Here is a 25,516-nt window from a genome sequence, read left to right on the forward strand (position 1 = left end):
GGCGGGCGGAAGCTTCTCTAAAATCCTCTCAACATTAGAGTTTGCGTACAGTTCGTGCATACCCTTTTCCTTTTGTGCCCCCAGCATCCCTACCAGGGATTGTACCTTGATAGACAGGTCATCTAATGAGCGATTGTCTGTTGCTGGGGGTAGACGGTCAATATTCCTTATCTCTTGTATTACGTAGTCCCATATGCGTCCATAACGTTGGTCGAGGGCTGCTAGAGCCGCGGTGTATGGGGTAGTAGAGGTGGAATATGCCAGCGCTATATTGTGCGCTCTGGGCACCTTCAGGTGCTTGAGTAGGATAGCATACTTGTACGGTTCATCTGTTACATCGGACATCATTGTCTCTAAGCACATTCGTAGCTCTGTGTACTGTGCTCTGTTCTCGTGTGTGAAGTCCGGGAACGTCGGTGTGCCAAGGTACGATGCCATGGGTGGCTGGCACATCGGTGAGCGTTGGAGGAGAGGCCTCCTAGGCGAGTCTCCTCTTACTTGTCGTGGTGGGCTGGTACCTGTCGGGTACCAAGGCCTGCGTACCCAGGTGCTGTTCCTCGGGGCTGGTCGTGCGTCAAGTTCACCCGTCAATTGAGTCGGGGGTCTGTAGCGCAGAGCCGCGGGGGTAAAGTCTGGGCTGTACTGGACCTCCTGGTCCTGTGGAGTACGATGATGCTGTTGGGCTTGACTCTCCTCCTCTCCCTCTTCTTCTTCCTCTGCCAGGTCATCTAGATCCTGTAGTCGTCTATTTAGTCTCTCCGCGGCATAGGCCGGTTCTTCCCTGTTGCTGGGTCTCGCTTGGACCGGTCGGGGAAGGGGTTCGGAGAGGGGTATAGGCTCTCTCTGTTGGCCGGGCTCAGGGTCGCTTGATTGGGTAGGGGAGGGTGCCCTAGACCCTTGTCTTGACGAGGCCCTGGAGCCCTGTGCGGAGGGAGGGGGGGTTACACTGGCAATCAGTTGCTCCATTATCTGCGCTTGTAATCGGTCGCGCTCGGCTTCGCGCTTGGTGTGAGCGAGGTCGCGCTCTGCTTCGCGTTGGGCACCGGCGGTGGCGCGCTGGGCTTCGGCGCGGTCTCTTTCCATATTCTCTTCCGTCTGGAGGCGTCTAGTCTCTAGGCGTATGCGGTCTTCGTCACTCCGTTGCTGCGCCTGGAAGCGCTCTCGCTCGGTCGCAGAGTGTTCGCGTTCACTAAGGGCTTGCGCTTGGAGTTTCGCGTGGAAGCGTTCTTGTTCCATGGAAGAATGTTCGCGCTCGCTAAGCGTCTGTGCTTGGAGTCGATCGCGTTCGGTTGAGGCTGCCAGGGTGGCGATAAAGGCCTGCGCCAGCATCTTGTCCGCCTCGCTGGGGGAAGACACTGGTAGAGGTGATCGGCTTCTGGTAGTACTCGTTGGAGATCCGTTCTCCTGTCGCGTACCGAGGAGGTCTATCTCCTGGGTGCGCGTCTCTTCTCGTGGTGGGTCGGGTTCCGTCCCTGGAGGGCTTTCTTTATCCTGGAGCTCTCCGGGGACTACCTCGTCGACGTTGGCGGGGGCTAAAGTCATGTCAGGTCCCTCCTGGTCCCCCCCGTGAGCTTGGTCAGTTACGTTAGAACCCACTAGGGTCTCTACTGGCGGGGTCGCCTGGTCGGTAGGGTTTGACATACTTTTACTATCCACTTTTTCCGCGTTTAACGTCTGTAGAAAGCTAGGTAGTATACTGGCAGCGTAGTCCTCTAGGTACTGAGGTGGCTGCCGTCTACGCTGCGGGCGATCTATTTTAGGAGAACTGTTTGTGGAGTGTTCATCATTGGCCATGTCAATATTAATATTATATTAATATTACGCTAGTTACCCTCTGGCTCGAAGGACCAATTGTAACTGAGGGGTACAATTCCCTGACTGTATTAAATAAGTATGGTATCATTAAACCACTACTGTCTTATGTACATTACTACTGGCCATACAGTACACAGGTATATGAGATGAACACTTCCACAATGACACGGTTCCACACAAATCTTGGTTAGAATAATATTTATTAGCAGCAATAATAGTAGATTACATTACTTTACTTAGAGTCGCGCTTGAATGTGCGTGAGTAAGTCAAGAGCGTAAGTCCATTATAATATTACGCAGGAGATAATGAATACCACCTGTATCCTAGGAATTATATCTATGGTACACTAGTAGGGCAGCGGGAGATACTAGTAGGGTCCCTCCGGTTGTAGGCCAGCAAGGGGAGAGGATTTGTCGGTAGCAAAGTCTGGGTCAACGAAGAATAGGGAGACTCCAGGTACAGGAGACAGTGCAATAATCTCTTGATCCGCAGACGAATAACAGCTATTCTCCGGCATGCAGCTCCGCATGGAAGAAAGCTAGCCAGCCTCAGGCGTCTTAGAGGCGGGCTCGACGTTGCTCCTCACAGGGTAAATCCCACACAATTGTGGGTGTAGACGATTCTCCGCTCCATCAGCTACAGGACCAAAGCAAATATAATCCAGCCGAAAAGGGCTATGTAGTCGTTGGGTTGGTTATCCAGTGTACATGTCCACGCGGTCCTCGTCTAGGGCTCCTCGGATGAAGGCGCCAGGGTAAGCTGCCCAGCCTGGATAAGCACACTAGCTGGTACGAGGAAACGTTGGTAATGCTGGTCACTGTAGAACGGTAGCCGCACAATACACTATACATAAATAGACTATTACTGAATACTATTAACTACTGACTATTAATAGAATAGGTCGAACTCGACGGTACAGCGTTAAACTCTGATACTTCAGCTATCAATTCGCACGCGGTCTCAATGCTCTATTTGGGGCCAAACGGGCCCTACTTCACCGGACGTTGTATCGTGGGTGAGGCTTCACTTGGGTAACTCGAACTACTTCTGTATTCACCTGCGCCATATTTATACGTTAGGTGAACAAACTAGTACCAGCCTTATTCCTGTCTCGTATTCTTGCGCAGAGCCGTTCATGTCCAGGCATGTCTTTGGCGGTGACTTTGAACTAGACCTTGGGGGTATGGCAGTGGCGCCTAAGGGACCGCTGTCCAATAGGAGAACGAAATATTATGGTCTGTACTAGGTAAAAGGGATATTCCGTGTATATGTACAAAGAATACACAAGGGACATCAGACGACATACAAATATTATGCAATATATATCAATTAGCAAATATATATATTCGGTTTAATCTGATCCTTCGTAACAATATATATATATATATATATATATATATATATATATATATATATATATATATATATATATATATATATATAGAGAGAGAGAGAGAGAGAGAGAGAGAGAGAGAGAGAGAGAGAGAGAGAGGGGGGGGGGGAGAGAAAGAGAGATAGAGAAGAGAGAGAGAAAAGGAGAGAGAGAAATGGACAGAGGGGAGAGAGAGGGACAGAGTGAGAGAGAGAAGAAGAGAGATAAGTGGAGAGAAAAAGGGAGAGATAGAGAAAGGGAACAGGAGAGAGAAAGGGAAAGGGATAGAGAAAGGGAAAGAGAGAGAGAGAGCGAGGGAGAGAGATAAAGGGAGAGAGAGCGAGAGCGGGAGAGAGAGACAAAGGCAGAGATAGAGAGAGCGAGAGAGCAAGAGAGCGAGAGAGATAGAGAAAGAGAGAGAGAGAGAGAGAGAGAGAGAGAGAGAGAGAGAGAGAGAGAGAGAGAGAGAGAGAGAGAGAGAGAGAGAGAGAGAGAGAGAGAGAGAGAGAGAACCAACAAGGCAAGACATAAACTAGAATTGAGAAGAGGTGGCTCCTCAAACGAGGCTCCTGAGGACGTAAATGGTTGCCAAGGCGATGGTCTTAGGTCATAACTGCCCGTTATCATAATCCAAGAACACCAACGTCAGCATTGGTCTCACAATCCGACAGCGTCTTACAATGACATAGAGTATTTAAACGTATCGAGGGACCACTAACCAGGAAGTGTCCGATGAAACATGTGAGCAGGATCATGGAGAGGGTGAGGAAGGCCATTCCAAATGATATCCCCAAGACCGCAGTTCTTAAGACAGGGATAGAAATATAAACATGATTAATACGAACCTCACTCAAAGATCACATTATATCACCAGTTGACGCCACGAGCCCATCACGGCATCGCGTCTAGAAACAAGGTAGGGATATATAATAATAATAATAATAATAATAATAATAATAATAATAATAATAATAATAATAATAATAATAATAATAATAATAATAATAATAATAATAATAATAATAATAATAATAATAATAATAATAATAATAATAATAATAATAATAATAATAATAATAATAACTTTATTTGTATAGCACTTTTCATACAGAAATTGCCGTTCAAAGAGCTTCACAACAGTAAAAAATACAGGCATAAGCGAGTATAAAAAATTAAATACAGAAAGATAGAGAGGTAGCAAGGTAAGGTCAATCACAGTTTTTCAGTAATTCAAATAATAAAATAGAATAGATTAGATGGAGTAAAAAAGTGCGGTTTGATTCAGCTTAAAATAGGCTAAAAATAATCAAATAAGATAATAATAATAATAATAATAATAATAATAATAATAATAATAATAATAATAATAATAATAATAATAATAATAATAATAATAATAATAATAATAATAATAATAATAATAATAATAATAATAATAATAATAATAATAATAATAATAATAATAATAATAATAATAATAATAATAATAATAATAATAATAATAATAATAATAATAATAATATAATATAAGATGAAATGTGACCGGGCCCAGCGGTAAAAGACTCATCTGTGGAAGTAACTTTTCTTTATTTGGTTTTTAAAAAAAATCCCCATATCAGTTTGAATGTTTAAGAACATATTTACTGTAACAGCTAACAGTTATAGTATCTCTAAATAGTAAAAACCTTTGTTTAAAAAAGGCAGTTTGTGACAGCCAACTGCCAAGGTGATAAAAATGCAGCCAAAATTCTGATTGAATTGCCTCTGTTTTCCTCTGCTCTGAGACTTGAGGTTTAACTAGATTCAAATAAGTATCTTCTTCAAATATTTTCAATGTATGACACATCATTTGAAAGCTTACATTACATTCTGTACTTTCATAATCTGTACAAATCTGAAATATGACCGAGGGAGACTTGCTGGGCCCGAACTGCTGGGCTTGGTCACAAATATGCATCGCGCCGCACAAGAGCATCGATTTAAAACGAGCGGAGTGGGTCTACCGTCTCCAGCGGCCTGTGTGTGTCGTTGGGTTATAAATAGACCGGCTTACTTTGGCAGCACGAGAATCTGCACGATGAAGATGCAGAAGAAGATGAGGCAGGCGCAGGTGACGTAGTACTTGAAGGCAGGCAGGGTTGTTGCCCTGTACTGGAGGACAAGAGAGAACCAGGGGTAACTGCACAGTCTCGTCTCTGTACGATAGCATGTACAATAGTGCTGTATATACCGTATATATACATTTGTATATCTATATTTACAGCATATATATAGATCCTCTAGATACTATATCTGTACATATCCCTTACCTACTCTTACTAGTTACGCAAACAATATATATTTTTAAATGTTTTAAAAAATAACTCTTATTAGTTACGCTGCTGGCCAGTAAGACTTACTACAATAGTGTATTCATACCTGTATCACTGTACATATTAATACTACAACTATGTACATACATCTGATTAGCACTATTACTCAGTAGTACTCATTTATATTTGTACTACTATGTACTATTAAGTATGTATGTATTTTTTCCTTGCTCTATGCTTTTATCTGTGAAGCACTTTGGTACAGTCACAACCGTTGTAAATGTGCTATATAAATAAAGTTGATTATGATTATATATAGGGATGTTCGATATTGGCTTTTTTACCGCTTTTTTATCCGATATACCGATATTGTCAAACTCTTAATTTCCGATACCGATATCAACCGATATCAACCGATACCGATATATGCAGGGCTTCCCCCCCCAAAAAAACAGAATAATTTCAGGTAATTAACATTATATATCTCTTGTCGTGGAATTAACACAACATTATGCATACTTTTGACAATAAATAAAATAATAATTTGTTCTTACTTGCTTGCCTGGGTAAATAAAGGTTAAATAAATGTAAAAAGAAAATATTATAATAATAATAATTTTTTTTTTTGGAAAACCGATACCGATAATCTCCAATACCACATTTTAATGCCAATATCGGCCGATAATATCGGTAGGCCGATAATATCGGACATCCGTAATTATATATTTTATACCCAGTAATCACCTGTACATTGTATATTACTGTTGCACTTTACTGTTACATTTGCACTCTGGCTGGATGACACACGTCTTGTTGTTGTACTGTACTTGTGCTGCATCATGATGACAATACATTTGAATGTAATCCAATCTAATCTAAACTAATCTAACAAAAAGGGGCTTTTACACAACAGAGGTTTCCCTCACACTTCAAACTCCAAGCTTCTTAACCCTCCAGTCACCCTTGTTGCAATTCTGGTCAAATAGTTTTGTGCCCTAACCCTAACCCTACTTTAAGAAATGGTTAAAATATATGTTTTTACTAGTGCTGTCAGGCGATTAAAAGAATTAATCTAATTAATTACAGGATTTGTAATTAATTCATCTAATTAATCGCATTTTAATCGCATAACCATTTTATGCCTGATATTCTATATTCTATAATCATATTTCAAATTGCATGTGTCCGGATGGCAGAATTCAGTACTGTATCTACAAAACCTTCTGTTTAATCATCTTCCATTTATTAATTTGCTTAGATATTTCAGGTCTGGTCAATTTGAGCATAGTGTTATTCACAGTAAAAAAAAAAAAAAAATTCTATTGATATTCTCATTTGGTTCATTACAATTTATTCAAGCCTAGTAACAGACACAGTATTTCTGACACTGGGAATACATTCCCTGAGATCCATAGATGTCCCTAGAATCAGATACCAAGAACATGCAAATGGACCATATAAAAAAAAGTCTGTAATGTGTATTCTACGTTCTTATGAATGAGATAAAAAATGTAAAAAAAAAGAAAAAAAAAAAAATTAATTAATTTTGAGTTAATTTTCATAACGCGATAATTTGTTGTGTAATTAATTTATCTAATTAACGCGATAAACTGACAGCCCTAGTTTTTACTGATATCGCAGTCACTAGGGAGACAGGTAGTGGGTTTTTTGAAGGGTGACTGGAGGGTTAAACCTCCTCCTGGCCCGGCGCTGACCGTTCACCCTGCGCCGTGACTCTTCTGAGTGAACAGAACCGTCTGTAACAACATGTTTCCTGCTAACCCACCCTCATCCACCGGCTCCCCATCAAATCCCCTGCATCACCTACAAAACCCTCCTGCTCACCTACAAGTCCCTCCACGCTCTGGCACCTCAGCACCTCACTGACCTCCTCCACCCCTACACTCAGTCACGGTCCCTGCGATCCACGGACACCGGTCAGCTCTCCATCCCCCCGAACCAGACTGCGGACCTTCGGGGACAGAGCTTTCAGCGTGGCGGCTCCCACCCTCTGGAACTCCCTCCCCGCAGAACTCCGCACCGCCCCCAACTCTGGACTCATTAAAAAAAACTGCTCAAAATCCACCTTTTCAACTTGGCCTTTAACCCCTAATTTCTCACTTTGTATGTTGTGTCTGTCCACTATGTTTGTTACTTTTGTTATGTAAAGCGACCTTGGGTCTTTTGAAAGGCGCTCTATAAAATGAAGCTATTATTATTATTATTAACCCTCACAGACACACTCTGATCCCCCAGAGAGCAGAGAATGAGGACACTTTACTCTCCGCCGCGCACGTCTCTTACCTCCTTCTCCAAGGACTTGTTATGAAAGAATAATGATATTCTCTGGATGTCTTCAGACTTCAGCCACTGCCTGGAGGAAGAGGATAGAGAGGATAAAAAGGAAAAGCTGTGTGAATAGTCTTCAATTTATCCAACTCTAACAAACCGTTACCACGCTGGTGGAGCAACAGAAAGGCATTGTTTTCTGCTAAAGTCTCCCCCTGAAACAATATCACAACTTCTTAGCTGCTCTCTCCATTATATACCGTCAAGGTTTTCATCACTGTATGGTGTTGTTATTACGACCATCCTGTCTAGACTCGCTAGCCCCTGGCTAACATCAGCTGAACGCCTTTATCCAAAGCGACTTACAAGTTCTGTACAACAAGTCAGCAGGAAGGACGGGTACAACTCTGGCAGTCAGTAAGAATGTTCATCAAACAGTGTTGAACTCGAGCGCTACAGTCTTCAGTGCATAGTAGTACTCGCTCCTTCAGTAGCCTTAATCAGTTAAAACACTTTTACTCAGAATGTTCAGTTCAGTTCAGTTCAGTTTATTTATTTTTTCGGGTTTTGGACACATAACAGTCATTCCATAAATCGCCAACGTTTTACCAGCTGCTATTGCAGCATTGTCCAATTGTCCGAAAAGGGCTAGGAAGAAGCACCCCTGAAGACTTACGTTTCTTTTTTTTTCTTTATTTTTTTTACATTTACACACATAGTACATGTGTAACGAATGGTATCGTGAAGCGCAGTCAAGAAGGGCTGGGGTGAGTAGCGGTGCTATGGGTTAAACTCACTCTCACATCCTCAAAAGACGCTAGGGCTGATCCCTATTAAGGCCTCTGCATGCTACAGAAACTGCAAAGCAACTGCAACACAACATCGACAAAGCAACGGTGTTGCAGACACTCTGCCTTTATGCTTCTGCAACATCGATGTGCAGCCTATGCAACATTGTACCCCGGATGTAGCTAGGTCCCTAGATAGATGAAACTTCCCTTCTCAACCAACCCATTGATAACAAGCAGAAAAAGAAGCATTATTTTTTTTAATTATTAATATATAATTATTTAGCATCAACGCTGGCTGGCTACAACAATGGAGGATGGTATTCTCTGCGGGACCAATATTATTCTATGACCCCCGCCCCCATTCGCTAACCAACCAATCACTGCTACGCAATATCAACGCAACGGTTGTTTAGATTAGATTTTGAGGAGATGTACGCAACATCCTCGCAACACAGTCTACAAGACCCTTTGCAACAACCGCGTTGAAATCGCGCTGATGTTGTGTTGCAGTTGCTTTGAAGTTGCTGTAGCATGTAGAGGCCTTTAGTCGATTAGTCGACTAATCGGTCGAAAGGAGCCGTAGTCGACTGGCCAACCTCTTAGTCGAATATATATAAAAAGAAATTATAATTTTTTTTGTATTCTTTCCAAAAGAAAAGAGGCCTAGAAGCGTGGCTAACGCTAATGGCACGCATACCAGAGGCTAACTGCCTACGAAAACAGGCACAGAGGCACTGAAAGAGGATTTCACCCATCTAATGAACACACTAGACTAGACAAATATCAAGATGTATCCATCAGTGGACCAATTGCATGCTTTTGCAGAGGACAAGAAGCCTTCAGTCGACTCCTTCAGACATTAAGCACCCCCCACAGCCCAAATGGAATGATAAAAAAAATATTTAAAAAATATATATATATTTTTTAATATTATATATATATATATATTTTTCTTTTTGTCGACGAATAGTCGACTAACGGCACATTTTGGACAATCATAGTCGACCATCCAAATCCTTAGTCTGGGACAGCCCTAAAAGACGCATAAACCCATTACTTAGAAGTGAATTCACCTCTTGGTATAGCGGTCTGTGTTGTTGCCTGCGGTGTGGGAGACCGGGGTTCACCTCCCACTCGGGGTATCGAAGTGCCTTGGGTGGAGTGGAGTGAGTTTGAGAGGGTGAGTGTAACGGATGGTATCGTGAAGCGCAGTCAAGAAGGGCTGGGGTGAGTAGCGGTGCTATGGGTTAAACTCACTCTCACATCCTCAAAGACAGATAGACACGTTGCGAAGTAGTGAATTCACCTCTTGGTATAGCGGTCTGTGTTGCTGCCCGCGGTGTGGGAGACCGGGGTTCACCTCCCACTCGGGGCATCGAAGATTTTATTTAAATTTAAATTTATTTATTTATTTTATACATTTTTAAAGCTCTTCTTCCCTTCTGTACCTATCGAAAATAGATTTCCTTTAGTCTAGATTTGAATTGATTTATGTTTTCACAATATTTTAGTTCATCAGGTTTGTTTTCATCACAGGTTTTTTGAAGTTCAATGGTCCTCTGAGGTTGTATCCCCCCTCTTTATCCAGAAATCTGCTTCTTACATTTACCGGTAATTGATTATTTCTTGCTTTGTACATAACTGTGTGGTCCCGATATCCTGCATTGTTTATTACTCTTATTGCTCTTTTTTATAGGATAGTCAATGTATTTATGGTTGTTTTGTATGTGTTACCCCATACCTCTGTGCAGCAATGCAGGTAAGGCAAGATCATTGCACAGTACAGAGTGTGCATCATTGCACAGTACAGAGTGTGCAATGAGTTGGCATTTAGTACATGCCTCGCCTTACTAATGATTGAGATGCTCTTTGCCATCTTAGCCCTCACATAATTCTATATGGGGTTTCCAGCAGAGTTTATGGTCTAAAATCACTCCCAGCATGTACTCACTCCTCCCCTAGTCAGTAGGATGTAGACTTCTAGATGCTTGGTACAGAATGAAGTTACGGGTCGGACCCTTTAGTTGACTGGTTAGCGCCGTCTCCCGGCTGCTCCGTAAATGGGCTACATTGGTGTCAGAAGGAGGACGGTGGACGGTGGACCATCGGGAAGCATGTAGACTAGGGATGTTCGATATTGGCTTTTTTTTAACCGATATCTGATATACCGATATTGTCCAACTCTTAATTTCCGATACCGATATCAACCGATACCGATATATGCAGGGCCCCCCCCCCTGGGAATAATTTCAGGTAATTAACATTACATATCTCTTGTCGTGGAATTAACACAACATTATGCATACTTTTGACAATAAATAAAATAAGAATTTGTTCTTACTTGCTTGCCTGGGTAAATAAATAAAAAAATTATAATAATTTAAAACCGATACCGATCATTTCCAATATTACATTTGAATGCCAATATCGGCCGATAATATCGGTAGGCCGATGATATCGGACATCCCTAATGTAGACCCAGAGGTGTGAGGGAGCTGATAGGCTGAAGCGTGTGTCACTCAGAGGAGAGAGGGAGCTGATAGGCTGAAGCATGTGCACTCAGAGGAGAGAGGGAGCTGATAGGCTGAAGTGTGTGTCACTCAGAGGAGAGAGGGAGCTGATAGGCTGAAGCGTGTTGCTACCCAGAGGCGTGAGGGAGCTGATAGGCTGAAGTGTGGGGACGTGCTTCCCGAAGGGGGAGGGGGCGGTAGTCTAATGGCGAGCGAGTCGAACCCTTTAGTTGACTGGTTAGCGCTGCCGCCTGTGGTCTGGGTGACGTGGGTTCGATTCCTGGCTGTCCGCTGCAGTGCCGTTATCTCACTTACTTCTGAGAGTTGATTCCATCGAAGGTGCGGATCATCCTCTCGTTGAGTTCCTCCTCGAACCTCTTCTTCTGGGATTTTGTTCTTTGGACGACAATAGGACAAAGAAAAGTGTTTTGATTTGATTTCACATCACATGGTCACATGCTCTCTAGATTAAAGGTGCAGTCTGTACTTCAACATGGCTGCCTGTAACATTGTTTCGTACATGGTAATGGAAAAGACAACGGTTGCTATGTGCAAAACAACAGTTTTGATTGATTGATTGATTGATTGAATAGTTTATTGATTTAAAATGAATAACACATACACTATTTAACAGGTATATCAGCCCACCATTTACCAATAGGATTAAGCAAAACACAATAAAAGCCATAGGCCCACCCTGCCAGGGAGGGGGAGGGGGGGGGGGGGGGGCAGTTGCTATGTGTTGATTTATGAGAAATATATCAACAAAAACATAATCATTATTACTGGATCTTGTAGTATAGTAGGTAGTAATATAGGCAAGGAAGATTATTTAGTGGAAAAGTGCATGATAGTAGAAGGTTCGACTGTCCCAACTGTGGTGGGAAGTTCGTTCCACCATTGTGGAACGAGGACCGAGAATAGCCGGCTTCTCTTTGATGACCCTCCCGGAGCTCGGATAGGAGTGGGTCTGAGGCGGCCAGAAGATATAATAATAATAATAATAATTAGGGATGCTCGATATTGGCTTTTTTACCGATACCGATATACCGATAATTATTGTCCAACTCTTAATTTCCGATACCGATATCAACCGATACCGATATATGCAGGGTTTCCCCCCACAAAAAATGGAATAATTTCAGGTAATTAACATTACATATCTCTTGTTGTGGAATTAACACAACATTATGCATACTTTTGACAATAAATAAAATCTGAATTTGTTCTTACTTGCTTGCCTGGGTAAATAAAGGTTATAGAAATGTAATTACTTTTTTATTTTAATTTTTTTTTGAAAACCGATACCGATATTTTACGATATCACATTTTAATGCCGATATCGGCCGATAATATCGGTAGGCCGATAATATCGGACATCCCTAATAATAATAATAATAATAATAATAATAATAATAATAATAATAATAATAATAATAATAATAATAATACACTTTATTTGTATAGCACCTTTCATACAGAAACTGCAGCTTAATGTGTAGATCTTGTGTTCCATCTACAAATCTAACTAGCCCGTCCTATGTTAATACACCCCATATGTATATGGCTTTAAACTCCCAGGACCATGTCCAGACATTTGGGGACAGGGGCTGAAGGCAGTATAAAAGTATTATTTCTGACTTATAACATAGTGTCTTTATACCTGTATCACTGTACATATTAATACTACAACTCTGTACATGCATCTGATTAGCACTATTACTCAGTAGTACTCATTTATATATGTTATACCCAGTTCAATCACCTGTACATTGTATAATACTGTCGCACTTTACTGTTACATTTGCACTCTGGTTGGATGCCAGACTTATTTTTGTTGTACTGTACTTGTGCTGCATGATGACAATACATTTGAATCTAATCTAATCTACAGTCGGACAGAACGTGATAGCCTTGCTTTACTCGCGTGGGTTTTGTCTGTGGACAATAAAAAAAACAAGACATCCATGTACTGAATGTTTGAGCTCAACAGTAGGCAGTGTAGTTGAGAATATTTTTTTTTAGACTTCACAGCACAGATAGTTCTGTTAGTTGACTCAAGGTTCCCACAGACATTGCAACATGAAATTCAATGACTTTCACATACTTTTCCAAGCACTATTTTAAAAGGATATAATTCACTTTTAAATGCTGTTTTTATAGAGACAAAATCTGATCGAATATTTATGGCTTAAAACCAATTTCCGGCAATTAGTTACACTTTAAATAAAAAAAAAATATATTTCTTGATTCATAAATGATTTATCATGGATGAACAAAACGTGAATGTTTGATTTGAATTTCAATGACTTTTTAAGCACCTTGTTAAAAAAGAATTGCTGTTTTCAAGGAATTCCAGGCCTTGACTTTTGTTTTGTCAAAAAACAAGCACTTTAAGCACTTCAAGGTCCTTGTGCGAACCCTGTTGACTGGACCATTTCAACACTTTGTGCACATGGGTGCACGGGGGGGGGGGCAGCAGTGTCTCAGGCGGTAGAGCGGTCGTCTGGTAATCGGAAGGTGCCCGGTTTGATTTCCGCTCCTCCCGGGCAGCGTGTCGAAGTGTCCTCGAGCAAGACACGTAAACCCCCTAACTAACTGCTCCCGATGAGCAGGTCGGCACCTCGCATGAGTCGTAAAGCGCTTTGGATGAAAGCTGCTATACAAATGCACCACTTACCATCTCCATGGGCACACGTCGTCTAGTCATCCCTCAGTCTAGACGCCAACCTCACTCTATGTAAAAGAGAATGGGATAATACTAATCCCCCGCGTAATAAATTATGTGAAATCCGTGAGGAATGAGCAGCTTACCTCTCCGATCTTCGTTGAAAGTGATATTGCCCCATTGGCACATCCTATAGACACGGAGACAGAGAGAGGGGCTTCGTTTAAAGGCACACCTGTAGCTTATATAGCAACACGCTGCAGACTAGCATGACGGCTTCGTTAGATGATGTGCCGTTTGTCTGTCGGTTGCTTATGGTTATTGGTCTCTTGTCTGAAGTGGAGAGGTGAGCAGAAGACGACAGTCAATCAGTTGGTTGGATGTACATGTTGCTATCTGTTGGTTTGCATTGTTCTGCTACAGTGTGTTCTTCTCTCTCCATTCTTCTCTCTCTGTTCTTCTCTCTCCGTCCTTCTCTCTCCGTTCTTCTCTCTGTTCTTCTCTCTGTTCTCTCTCTGTTCTGTGCTTCTCTCTGTTCTGCTCTCTCCGTCCTTCTCTCTGTTCTTCTCTCTCCGTCCTTCTCTCCATTCTTCTCTCTGTTCTGCTCTCTCTGTTCTTCTCTCTCTGTTCTTCTCTCTCCGTCCTTCTCTCCGTTCTTCTCTCTGTTCTGCTCTCTCTGTCCTTCTCTCTGTTCTTCTCTCTCCGTCCTTCTCTCTCTGTTCTTCTCTCTGTTCTGCTCTCTCTGTTCTTCTCTCCATGTTCTTCTCTCTGTTCTCTCTCTGTTCTGTTCTTCTCTCCGTTCTGCTCTCTCCATCCTTCTCTCTGTTCTTCGCTCTCCGTCCTTCTCTCCGTTCTGCTCTCTCTGTTCTTCTCTCTCTGTTCTTCTCTCCGTTCTTCTCTCTGTTCTGTTCTCTCTCTGTTCTTCTCTCTCTGTTCTTCTCTCTATTCTTCTCTCCGTTCTTCTCTCTTTTTTCTAATTTTCTTCCCTCCTAATGTTAGTCGTTATGCCAATTCCCAAATCCCCTTCCTGGTCGTTGCACACTCTACCCCCTACTGTCGGTCTGGGAGGGCGGAGACTATCACATGCTTCCTCCGACACATGTGTACCCAGCCCACCGCCTCTTTTCACCTGGCAGCGCGGACTCTCACTGGGAGAGTGTAACGTGTGGAAGGTCACACTACCTCTCCTAGATCCTTCCCTCGCTGTGCAGGTGCCGCGACCGAACTGTAGGAGTCGCTGTTTACAACGACCAGGACCCACCCACGCCGGCTTCCCACCCGCTAACACTGCCAATTGTGTCAGTATGGACGGTCGGCCAAGCCGGAGGCACCACAGCTGGATTCAATCCCACTGTCTCTGTGGTGGTAGACAGACGCTTAGGCCGCCCTTTTCTTCTCTCTCTGTTCTGTTCTCTCTCTGTTCTGTTCTTCTCTCTCTGTTCTGTTCTTCTCTCTCTGTTCTGTTCTCTCTCTGTTCTGTTCTTCTCTCTCTGTTCTGTTCTTCTCTCTCTGTTCTGTTCTTCTCTCTGTTCTGTTATCTCTCTGTTCTTCTCTCTCTGTTCTGTTCTTCTCTCTGTTCTGTTCTTCTCTCTCTCTCTGTTCTGTTCTTCTCTCTCTGTTCTGTTATCTCTCTGTTCTGTTCTTCTCTCTCTTCTGTTCTTCTCTCTCTGTTCTGTTCTTCTCTCTGTTCTGTTCTTCTCTCTCTTCTGTTCTTCTCTCTCTTCTGTTCTTCTCTCTGTTCTGTTCGTCTCTCTCTGTTCTGTTCTTCTCTCTCTGTTCTGTTCTCTCTCTCTGTTCTTCTCTCTCTGTTCTGTTCTTCTCTCTGTTCTTCTCTCTCTGTTCTGTTCTTCTCTCTCTGTTCTGTTCTCTCTCTGTTCTGTTCTTCTCTCTGTTCTTCTCTCTGTTCTTCTCTCTCTGTTCTGTTCTTCTCTCTCTGTTCTGTTCTCTCTCTCTTCTGTTCTTCTCTCTCTGTTCCGTTCTTCTCTCTGTTCTGTTCTTATCTCTCTTCTGTTCTCTCTTCTGTTCTGTTCTCTCTCTGTTCTGTTCTTCTCTCTCTGTTCTGTTCTCCCTTCTGTTCTGTTCTCTCTCTTCCGTTCTTCTCTCTCTGTTCTGTTCTTCTCTCTCTGTTCTGTTCTCTCTTCTGTTCTGTTCTTCTCTCTCTGTTCTCTCTCTTCCGTTCTTCTCTCTCTCTTCTGTTCTCTCTCTGTTCTGTTCTTCTCTCTGTTCCGTTCTTCTCTCTCTGTTCTGTTCTTCTCTCTCTGTTCTTCTCTCTCTGTTCTGTTCTCTCTCTGTTCTGTTCTTCTCTCTGTTCTGTTCTCTCTCTCTTCTGTTCTCTCTCTGTTCTGTTCTTCTCTCTCTGTTCTGTTCTTCTCTCTGTTCTGTTCTTCTCTCTCTTCTGTTCTCTCTCTGTTCTGTTCTTCTCTCTCTTCTGTTCTTCTCTCTGTTCCGTTCTTCTCTCTGTTCTGTTCTTCTCTCTGTTCTGTTATGTTCTCTCTCTTCCGTTCTTCTCTATCTGTTCTGTTCTCTCTCCATTCTGCTCTCTCCATCCTTCTCTCTGTTCTTCTCTCTCCGTCCTTCTCTCCGTTCTGCTCTCTCTGTTCTTCTCTCTCTGTTCTTCTCTCTCTGTTCTTCTCTCCGTTCTTCTCTCCGTTCTTCTCTCTGTTCTGTTCTCTCTCTGTTCTTCTCTCTCTGTTCTTCTCTCTATTCTTCTCTCCGTTCTTCTCTCTGTTCTGTTCTCTCTCTGTTCTTCTCTCTCTGTTCTTCTCTCTATTCTTCTCTCCGTTCTTCTCTCTGTTCTGTTCTCTCTCTATTCTTCTCTCCGTTCTTCTCTCTGTTCTGTTCTCTCTCTGTTCTGTTCTCTCTCTGTTCTGTTCTCTCTCTGTTCTCTTCTCTCTCTGTTCTGTTCTCTCTCTGTTCTGTTCTCTCTCTGTTCTTCTCTCTGTTCTTCTCTCCGTTCTTCTCTCTGTTCTGTTCTCTCTCTGTTCTTCTCTCTGTTCTTCTCTCCGTTCTTCTCTCTGTTCTGTTCTGTTCTCTCTCTGCTCTTCTCTCTGTTCTTCTCTCTCTGTTCTTCTCTCTCTGTTCTGTTCTTCTCACTCTGTTCTTTTTTAATTTTTTATTATCTTTTTCCTCCTTCTTTTTTCTAATTTTCTCCCATCCCAATGTTAGTCGTTATGCCAATTCCCAACCCCCCTTCCTGGTCGTTGCGCACTCTACCCCCTACCGTCGGTCCGGGAGGGTGGAGACTATCACATGCTTCCTCCGACACATGTGTAGCCAGCCCACCGCTTCTTTTCACCTGGCAGCGCGGACTCTCACTGGGGGAGTGTAACGTGTGGAAGGGTCACACTACCTCCTCCAGATCCTTCCCTCGCTGTGCAGGTGCCGCGACCGAACTGTAGGAGTCGCTGTTTACAACGACCAGGACCCACCCTCGCCGGGTTTCCCACCCGCTAACACTGCCAATTGTGTCAGTATGGACGGTCGGCCAAGCCGGAGGCACCACAGCTGGATTCGATCCCACTGTCTCTGTGGTGGTAGACAGACGCTTAGGCCGCCCTTTTCTTCTCTCTCTGTTCTGTTCTCTCTCTGTTCTGTTCTTCTCTCTGTTCTGTTCTTCTCTCTGTTCTGTTCTCTCTCTGTTCTGTTCTTCTCTCTCTGTTCTGTTCTCTCTCTGTTCTGTTCTCTCTCTGTTCTTCTCTCTCTGTTCTGTTCTTCTCTCTGTTCTGTTCTTCTCTCTCTGTTCTGTTCTTCTCTCTCTGTTCTGTTCTTCTCTCTCTGTTCTTCTCTCTCTGTTCTGTTCTTCTCTCTCTGTTCTTCTCTCTCTGTTCTGTTCTTCTCTCTGTTCTGTTCTTCTCTCTGTTCTGTTCTTCTCTCTCTGTTCTGTTCTCTCTCTGTTCTGTTCTCTCTCTGTTCTTCTCTATCTGTTCTGTTCTCTCTCTGTTCTGTTCTTCTCTCTCTGTTCCGTTCTTATCTCTGTTCTGTTCTGCTCTCTGTTCTGTTCTTCTCACTCTGTTCCGTTCTTCTCTCTCTGTTCTGTTCTTCTCTCTCTGTTCTGTTCTGCTCTGTTCCGTTCTTCTCTCTCTGTTCTGTTCTTCTCTCTCTGTTCTGTGTTGCTCTCTTCTCTCTGTTCTGTTCTGCTCTGTGCGACTCGCTCTGTTCTATTCTGTTCTGTATTGTTCTATTCTATTCTGCTCTATTCTGTATTGTTCTGTTCTGTTTAGTTCTATTCTGTTCTGTTCTATATTATTCTATTCTGTTCTATTCTGCTCTACACGGTTCTTCTGTTACCCCCCCCCCCCGCTCCTACATCTCTCTCGGAGGGCTACTTCCCAGTGTGTGGGTCACAGTGTGTATATGGCTCAGTGAGAGGGCTGTCATGTGATCCACTTCACTCCTACACTATGATCTACCCTACACCCTGTATATCCCAGTCATTCCTTACACCTCCATCCACGTATGCATTATCCCTTAAATAGCAGCCGCTCCGTTCTATTATTCCTGCTTAAACCGACGCCTCTCTCCCTCTGAGCGTCTCCAGGTGTTAAAGCCTTCCATTCTCCTACCTACGCCAAGCTGTCTGCTGTGTCTTCTATCCTAATCTACTCCATCCTCAACACAACCACACGCTCAGGCTCCACAGATACATTCCCATTACAGGGTTCCCACAGACATTGCAAAATGAAATTCCAAGGACTTTCAGGTACTTTTCTATGCACTATTTTCCATTTTAAAAGGATACAATTCACTTTTAAATGCCGTTTTTTTATTGAAAAGAAAATCTGATCCAATATTTATGGCTTAAAAAAAAATATTTCCGACAATTAGTTACACTTTAGATTAAAAAAAGTATATATATATATATAATTTTTTTAAACCGATACCGATAATTTCCGATATTACATTTGAATGCCAATATCGGCCGATAATATCGGACATCCCTAGTCTCGGCTCACCGCGGTGTTGATCTTTCCGTTCTCGTTGGTCATGCTGTCTCTGTGGCCGAGGTTGGCGAAGGGCTTGACGGCACCCCAGGACTCCAGGTAGCGGTTGATCCTGACCGACGCCCTCATCTTGGCCCCGTCCTGAGTGTGTCTGGGCCGGTAGTGGTGCTGCGGGCTGCGACGCTCCACCTGCACGGACCATTAAAAAACAAACTTCAGGTGATGCAAAACAACACTATTCGGTACATACTAGGTGTGCCTCTCAGAACGCATGTAGGAAGTGCCGAATTCATAAAGGTGGGACTGCTACCAGGGCCCCGTTCCCCGTACCTGGATAACTGAGTTAGCCGGATAACTTTCGGTCAAGCCTGACTTAAGCCGGACCTTCCCATTCCCCGACGCGCAATTGTCTAAATCACCATGACAACAGATCAAAAAGTTTGAGCCTGGTCGGGAGCAGGGTTAAGTTCAGTTAGCCGGATGAACCATGGCCACGCCCCCGCAAAGAAGTGACAGCTCGTTTCCTGAAATGATTCTCACAGTCTAGGATCTGCATTATACCATTCTGAATTACGTTTTTGTGCTCCATTCTTCCAGAGGGGGCTTTTGAAATGTATAATAATAGAACTAAATGCTGATAATAAATCATATTGAGCCTATAGATTTACTTTGTCCTAAATAAAATAATGCACGTCATATACGGCGCTCGGAGTCGCGATACACGCTGCATGTGGTTATTTTAATAACGGCGCATTGCAAATGTGAATCCCGCGGGGATATTTTTTGGCTCTGATTAGTTTCATATATTCTCGGCTGTAGATTTGCTTAACGGAGCGCCGGATTGTGTTTCATTCAAGCATAAAATTGAAGTGTCTATGCGGGGATTGTGGTTTTTGTGTGATATTGTAACTGGGATTAAAATGTCTGATGAGATGCGCTGTTTGACGGATTTGAGAAATTGAATGAGCCGTTGACGTCACATTAATGCATTTGAGAATAAAGAGATAAAACTTCATTTTTTGGTAAGAAAAATATTCTAAACACGGGTCTCTCGTCCATTAATGCATAAACAATGAGTATATCCCATGTGGCACAGTAGCGCAGCGGCTAGTGCTGAATCCTGGCAACCAGGCGACCGGTGTTCGAAACCCTGTGTTTCCAATATAATTTTTTTGGAATATAATATTAATGATTATACGCAAAAGTAGCCTAGTTTTAAGTAAAAATATTATAAATCTACATGCATTGAGGATGTCATTCTTTATATAGCTCTCAACGTGCACCAAATTGAATTATTCCTACATTGCAAAAAGAAGGAAAAGACTAGGATTCGAACCCCGGTCGTCTGCGTGAAAGTCAAAAGGACAAACCGTCACACCATAGTGCAGATTAATAAAAATTCCACCATACATCAATCAATGGATAAGAGAGCCGTATCCTTATTCTGAAACAGTTGAACTAATTATTTTCGCTAGCAAGATCTCATTTGATTATTCAATGCATAAACCTACTGCCAGCAGGAACGTTTAAAGAAATATAATCTGATTGATTAGGGTAATGAGGGATTTAAAATTAGCCTATAGATTATGCATTTAACTTGTCGGCAAGGCTATTGAGCCGCCTGCAATCTGTAAAACAATCAATCAATCAATGCCGTTAGAAGATCAGGATTTCTGCGATCTACACCTGCTGTCTTTTCAACTGAAGCGGCCGCACGCACTTATCCAGAGTCTCAAGTCTGGTTCAAGTTAACGAGACTGAATCAGCGTTCCAGGAACAGGAAAATCCCGGCTTCAAACATCGTGTTAACCGGATTTTGGATAATGGGACTCTTGATCGACTTAGTTGATCCTCCTGTAAGGTGCCGCGGGTCAAGTCTATGGCTCAGAGCGAATTTTTCTACACCGGTATCTCAATGTGGAACAGCCTTCCACTCAGGATAAAACTGTCAGGTTCTAGAGGAATATTTAAAGGTCAGGTTCGCTCATATCTCTGGGGTAAAGTGGCCGGATAGCTGTCAGGTCATACTTGTATTGTTGTTTTAATGATGGTATAAGAAATGCGCTATTTTATGGTATTTGGTCAGGACCCACCTTCAAAAGCGCTCTCAAAGAGCACCTACGGGAGGCTGCAATTCGAAACTGGCCCCCGTAAATGTCCAAACCCCCCCTCCCTATGCTTGCACCTTGCACCCCCCCCCCCCTGGATTAAGAATTGACAGTATGACTCCAAGTGAGAAAACAAACAGAAATACAAACCTAAGAAATACTCTACGATAATTCTACCAAGTACGATGTACAGAGTTCTATATCTCTGTCTTCTCTCAGACAGAAGGAGCGTGCCTGCTGCCCAGCATTACCTTTGGGTTGATGACTAGGTGGGTGATGACTCCGTGCAGCTTCAGGTACGGGTCCCTCTCCTGTCCCTCTCCGTCCTCCACCTTATAGGATCCGTTCAGGTGCTCCAGTGTCTCTGAGGTGATGTGTACTCGCCTGGCCGACCACAGACAGAGACAGACGGTGAGTCAGTGAGGTGATGTGTGCTCGCCTGGCCGACCACAGACAGAGACAGACGGTGAGTCAGTGAGGTGATGTGTGCTCGCCTGGCCGACCACAGACAGAGACAGACGGTCAGTCACAGCCAGGGTTCCCACAGACATTGCAAAATGAAATTCAAGGACTTTTAAGTACTTTTCCAAGCACTATTTTTCATTTTCAAGGATGTCATTCGAAGGATAAAATTCACTTAAAAATTATGTTTTTTTTAAATCTTTGTATCATCTTTGTTGTGAAGGATCAGATTAAACCGAATATATATATTTATTTATATATATATATTTAATAGTATTTGTATATCGTTTGATATCCCCTGTATATTCCTTGTACAATATGCACTGAATATCCCTTTAGTCTACTAAACAGCCCATAATAGTTTCATTCTACCATTGGACGAGAACCTGGCGCCAGCAGCCATACCCCTAGGTTCAAGTTCAATCATGCCGACCAACATGTCGTGGCAAGCCCGGTTCCGCGTAGGAATACGTCTGGCGAAATACGAATGGTACTATTTGTTCACAGCGCATATATATATGGCGCACGTAAAGTAGAACTTTCTTTTAGTCCATTAGTTCTTTACCCTCCAACCGAGTAACAGACGCGAAGCCTCACCCACGACGCACGTGTGGTGCAGTAAGGCCTACTTGGCCTCAGAATAGGCATTGAGATATCGTGTGGATTAATAGTTGAATTGTCATAGTTTGGCGCTATACCGTCGAGTTGGACGTATTTCTATTAAGCTAATAATAGTCTATTATGTATGGTGCATCGTTCGGTTAGAGTTATAAAGTTATCAGTACCCCCATCGTTCCTGACGTTATCTGGAGTCTTAACCAGGCTGGGCAGACCACTAGTGGTGCTTGCATCCGAGGAGCTCCGGGCCAGGACGAGGAGACCTGTACATTGGATTACTTTACCCGGACGACGGCGAGCCTTCCACGGCTTGGATTATGCTTTGGGTGCTTTGATTATTCCATGGATAACGGCCAACACTGCTGAGTGTTGGAACTACCCCCCGGAGAGGAGTCCAGGTGAGACGGCGCTCTACACCAGTGAGGTCGCCTCACGTCTCTCCGTTGTGGACCGGCAGCTACCGTCCACCAGAGGGTCCAGCTGTATTCATCTGCGGACCGAGGTTCTGTGGGCACCGTGTTCAAGACTTTGAATTCTCCCAAGAAATCGTCGGCCAGATGGGATACCGCCAGCGGCTCTTCTAACCCCCCCTCCTACTGTCTTACAACCAGCGGGACCCCCCCCCCCCCTTAGTGTATCCAGCTATAATCATTTAAGTACCATCGCTATAGTTCCCTAAAGAACCAGGTTGTATACTTACTCCCTGCGTAACCAGAGATTGGACATTCAATATTGATTTACCTACGAATACTCATTTGCCATACAAGTGCATTTCAAATCATAAATGTCATCAAGTGAACGTTGTATATACCCTTTGCTATATAAAATATTCGATTTGTACATTTGTGTGGACTTCGTTTCATCAGGTGGGAAAGTGTTCATCATATCTATATCATGTACTGGATGGCCAGAAGTTAAAGTACAAGAGGTAGTGGTTTAATAATACCATACTTATCAATACAGTCAGGGAATTGTACCCCTCAGTTACAATTGGTCCTTCGAGCCGGAGGGTAACTAGTGTAATATTAATATAGTGTTATTAATATTAAAATGGCCTATGATGAACACTCCACGAAACGGTCCTCCTAACGTAGAACGCCCGCAGCGCAGACGACAGCCACCTCAGTACTTAGAGGATTACGCTGTCAGTCAACTACCTAGCCTTCGACAAACGGTAAACGCGGTAAAAGTAGAAAGTAAAATTATGTCTGACCTTAACGACCAGGTTTCCCCGACCACAGAGGCCCTAGTAGGTTCTAATGTAACTGACCAAGCTCACGGTGGGGACCAGGAGGGAGCTGACATGCCTTTACCCCCCGCCAATACTGAAGAAGTAGTCCCCGACCAGCCCCGGGAGGAAGACAACCCTACAGAGAGAGAACTCTGCACGGAAGAAGAGGAGGAGAGCGCCAAGGAAATAGAGCTCCAGGACCCCCCAACGAGTACACCCAGGAGCGGCTCACCCAGGAGCGGCTCACCTCCACAACCGCCTTCCCCCAGCGAAGCGGAGAGGATGCTACAACAGGCGTTCCTCGTCAGCCTGACAGCCTCTACCGAACGCGATCGACTTCAGGGTGAACGCGATCAACTCCAAGCGCAACAACGGAGCGAAGAAGAGCGCATACGCCTGGAGATGAGACGCCTTCAGACGGAAGAGAATATGGCAAGAGACCGAGCAGACACCCAGCGTGCCGCTGCCGGTGCCCAAAGAGACGCAGAGCGCGAACTCGCTCTCATCCAGCGCGAAGCCGAGCGCGACAGACTACAAGCCGAGCGCGACAAGTTACAAGCGCAGCTCATGGAGCAGCTGATCCTCAAGGCAACACCCTCTCCCTCCGCCAGGGGTTCAAGGAACTCGTCGAGACAACAGTCAAGGGCAGCGTCTCCTAACCGAGCAAGCGACCCTGAACTTGATCAACAGACCAAGCCTATACCCCCCGCAGACCCCCTTCCCAGACCGGTCCAAGCGAGACCCAGCTACAAGGAAGGAGCGACATACACTGCGGAGAAGCTAAATAAACGATTACAGGATCTGGAAGACCTGATAGAGGAAGAAGAGGGAGAGGAGGAGAACCAAGCCCGACGACAGCACAGTACTCCAGCGGACCAGGAGGTCCAGTACAGCCCAGGCTATACCCCCGCGGCGCTGCGCTACAGACCCCCGACTCTATTCACGGGTGAGCACGACGCACGACCAGCCCCGAGGAATAGCACCTGGACCAGCGGGCCATGGTACCCTGTCGGTACCAGCCCACAGAGAGGCGCAAGAGGAGACTCGCCTAGGAGGTCTCTCCCCCAACGCTCGCCGATGTATCAGCCATCCACGGCGTCATACATTGCCACGCCGTCGTTTCCAGACTTCACCTATGAGAATCGAGCACAGTACACGGAGCTCCGGATGTGCTTAGAGACAATGATGGTGGATGTCGCTGATGAACGCCACAAGTATGCAATATTACTGAAGCACCTGAAAGTACCGCGAGCGCACAATATAGCGCTAGCCTATGCCACCTCTACGACCCCATACACCGCGGCCCTAGCAGCGCTGGACCAGAGATATGGACGTATATGGGATTACGTAATCCAAGAGATAAGGCATATTGATCGCCTACCCCCAGCAACAGACAATCGCTCATTAGACGACCTGTCAATCAAAGTGCAGTCCCTGGTAGGGATGCTGGGAGCGCAACGGGAAAAGGGCATGCATGAGCTATACGCCAACTCTAACGTCGAGAGGATTTTGGAGAAGCTGCCACCCGCAAGACAAGAGCGTTTTGGGCGGCAGAGAGACTACCGGGATCCTAACGGCCCCGAACCATCCCTCCTTGATCTAGCCGACTTCCTGGCGAGAGAAGTCAGCAGCTTACGACTGGATACGTTCGGGCGGAGCACGCCAAGCTCCAGAGAGGGACCCAGGAGAATAAATGATGGAAGAAGATCGGTGACTGTCATGCACCAATCAGAGTCAGTACCGAGCAGTAAGAGCCACAGTACCCCCTCGAGAAAAGAGAAGTGGAAGATGGTGTGCCCCTACTGTGAGAAAGAACACTGGCTGTCACAATGTGACCTGTTCACAAAGATGAATGCAGAAGAAGTGAGTCAATGGATAAAGTCCAACAGGCGCTGTTACCGATGTGCGCGCAGTCACATGGCAGCCGAATGCCGCCTAAAGAAAAGGTGCAGTCGGTGCGACGGAGCCCATCTAGATATACTACACGACAGTAACAGAAGACGGCCTTCACCTGCACCATCGAGCGGCACCAAGGCAAGTGTCATGTACATTGACCCCGCCAGCAGCAGCGGCGCCCAAGTGCTCTTAAAGATAGTCCGTGTGACATTGAGCTACCAAGATAAAGTCATGGACACTTACGCCGTCCTTGATGACGGGTCAGAGAAGACCCTTCTGCTCGCGTCCGCTGCGGCCCAGCTGGGACTGCGGGGGAGCGAGAACCAAATGACGATTCGGACAATAAGAAGAGATTTAAAGACGATAAAGGGCGAGCATGTCTCCTTCACTATCGCAGCAAACGGGCAGCCAGAGCGACGGTATAGGATTACAAATGCTTTCACCAGCCAAGAAATAGGACTATCGCAGTACACCTACCCCATCGCCAAGTTGATGGATAAATA

The 25,516-nt window shown here is 44.3% G+C and overlaps 1 protein-coding gene across 1 annotated transcript in view; it reads right to left on the reverse strand.

The window, feature by feature from the left end:
* adcy2a (adenylate cyclase 2a) overlaps positions 1-25,516 on the reverse strand; it is a gene marked incomplete at both ends in the record, with an annotated part of 165,780 nt that overhangs the window by 109,559 nt on the left and 30,705 nt on the right. The window contains 7 exon segments of the mRNA XM_084308324.1: positions 3,908-3,992; positions 5,242-5,339; positions 7,805-7,874; positions 11,406-11,486; positions 13,905-13,948; positions 18,711-18,887; positions 21,058-21,190. Of these exon segments, the coding sequence (XP_084164450.1) occupies positions 3,908-3,992; positions 5,242-5,339; positions 7,805-7,874; positions 11,406-11,486; positions 13,905-13,948; positions 18,711-18,887; positions 21,058-21,190 (688 nt within the window).

Source organism: Notolepis coatsorum (assembly GCF_963971535.1).
Source record: "Notolepis coatsorum genome assembly, chromosome: 2".
NCBI classification, from domain to species: domain Eukaryota; kingdom Metazoa; phylum Chordata; class Actinopteri; order Aulopiformes; family Paralepididae; genus Notolepis; species Notolepis coatsorum.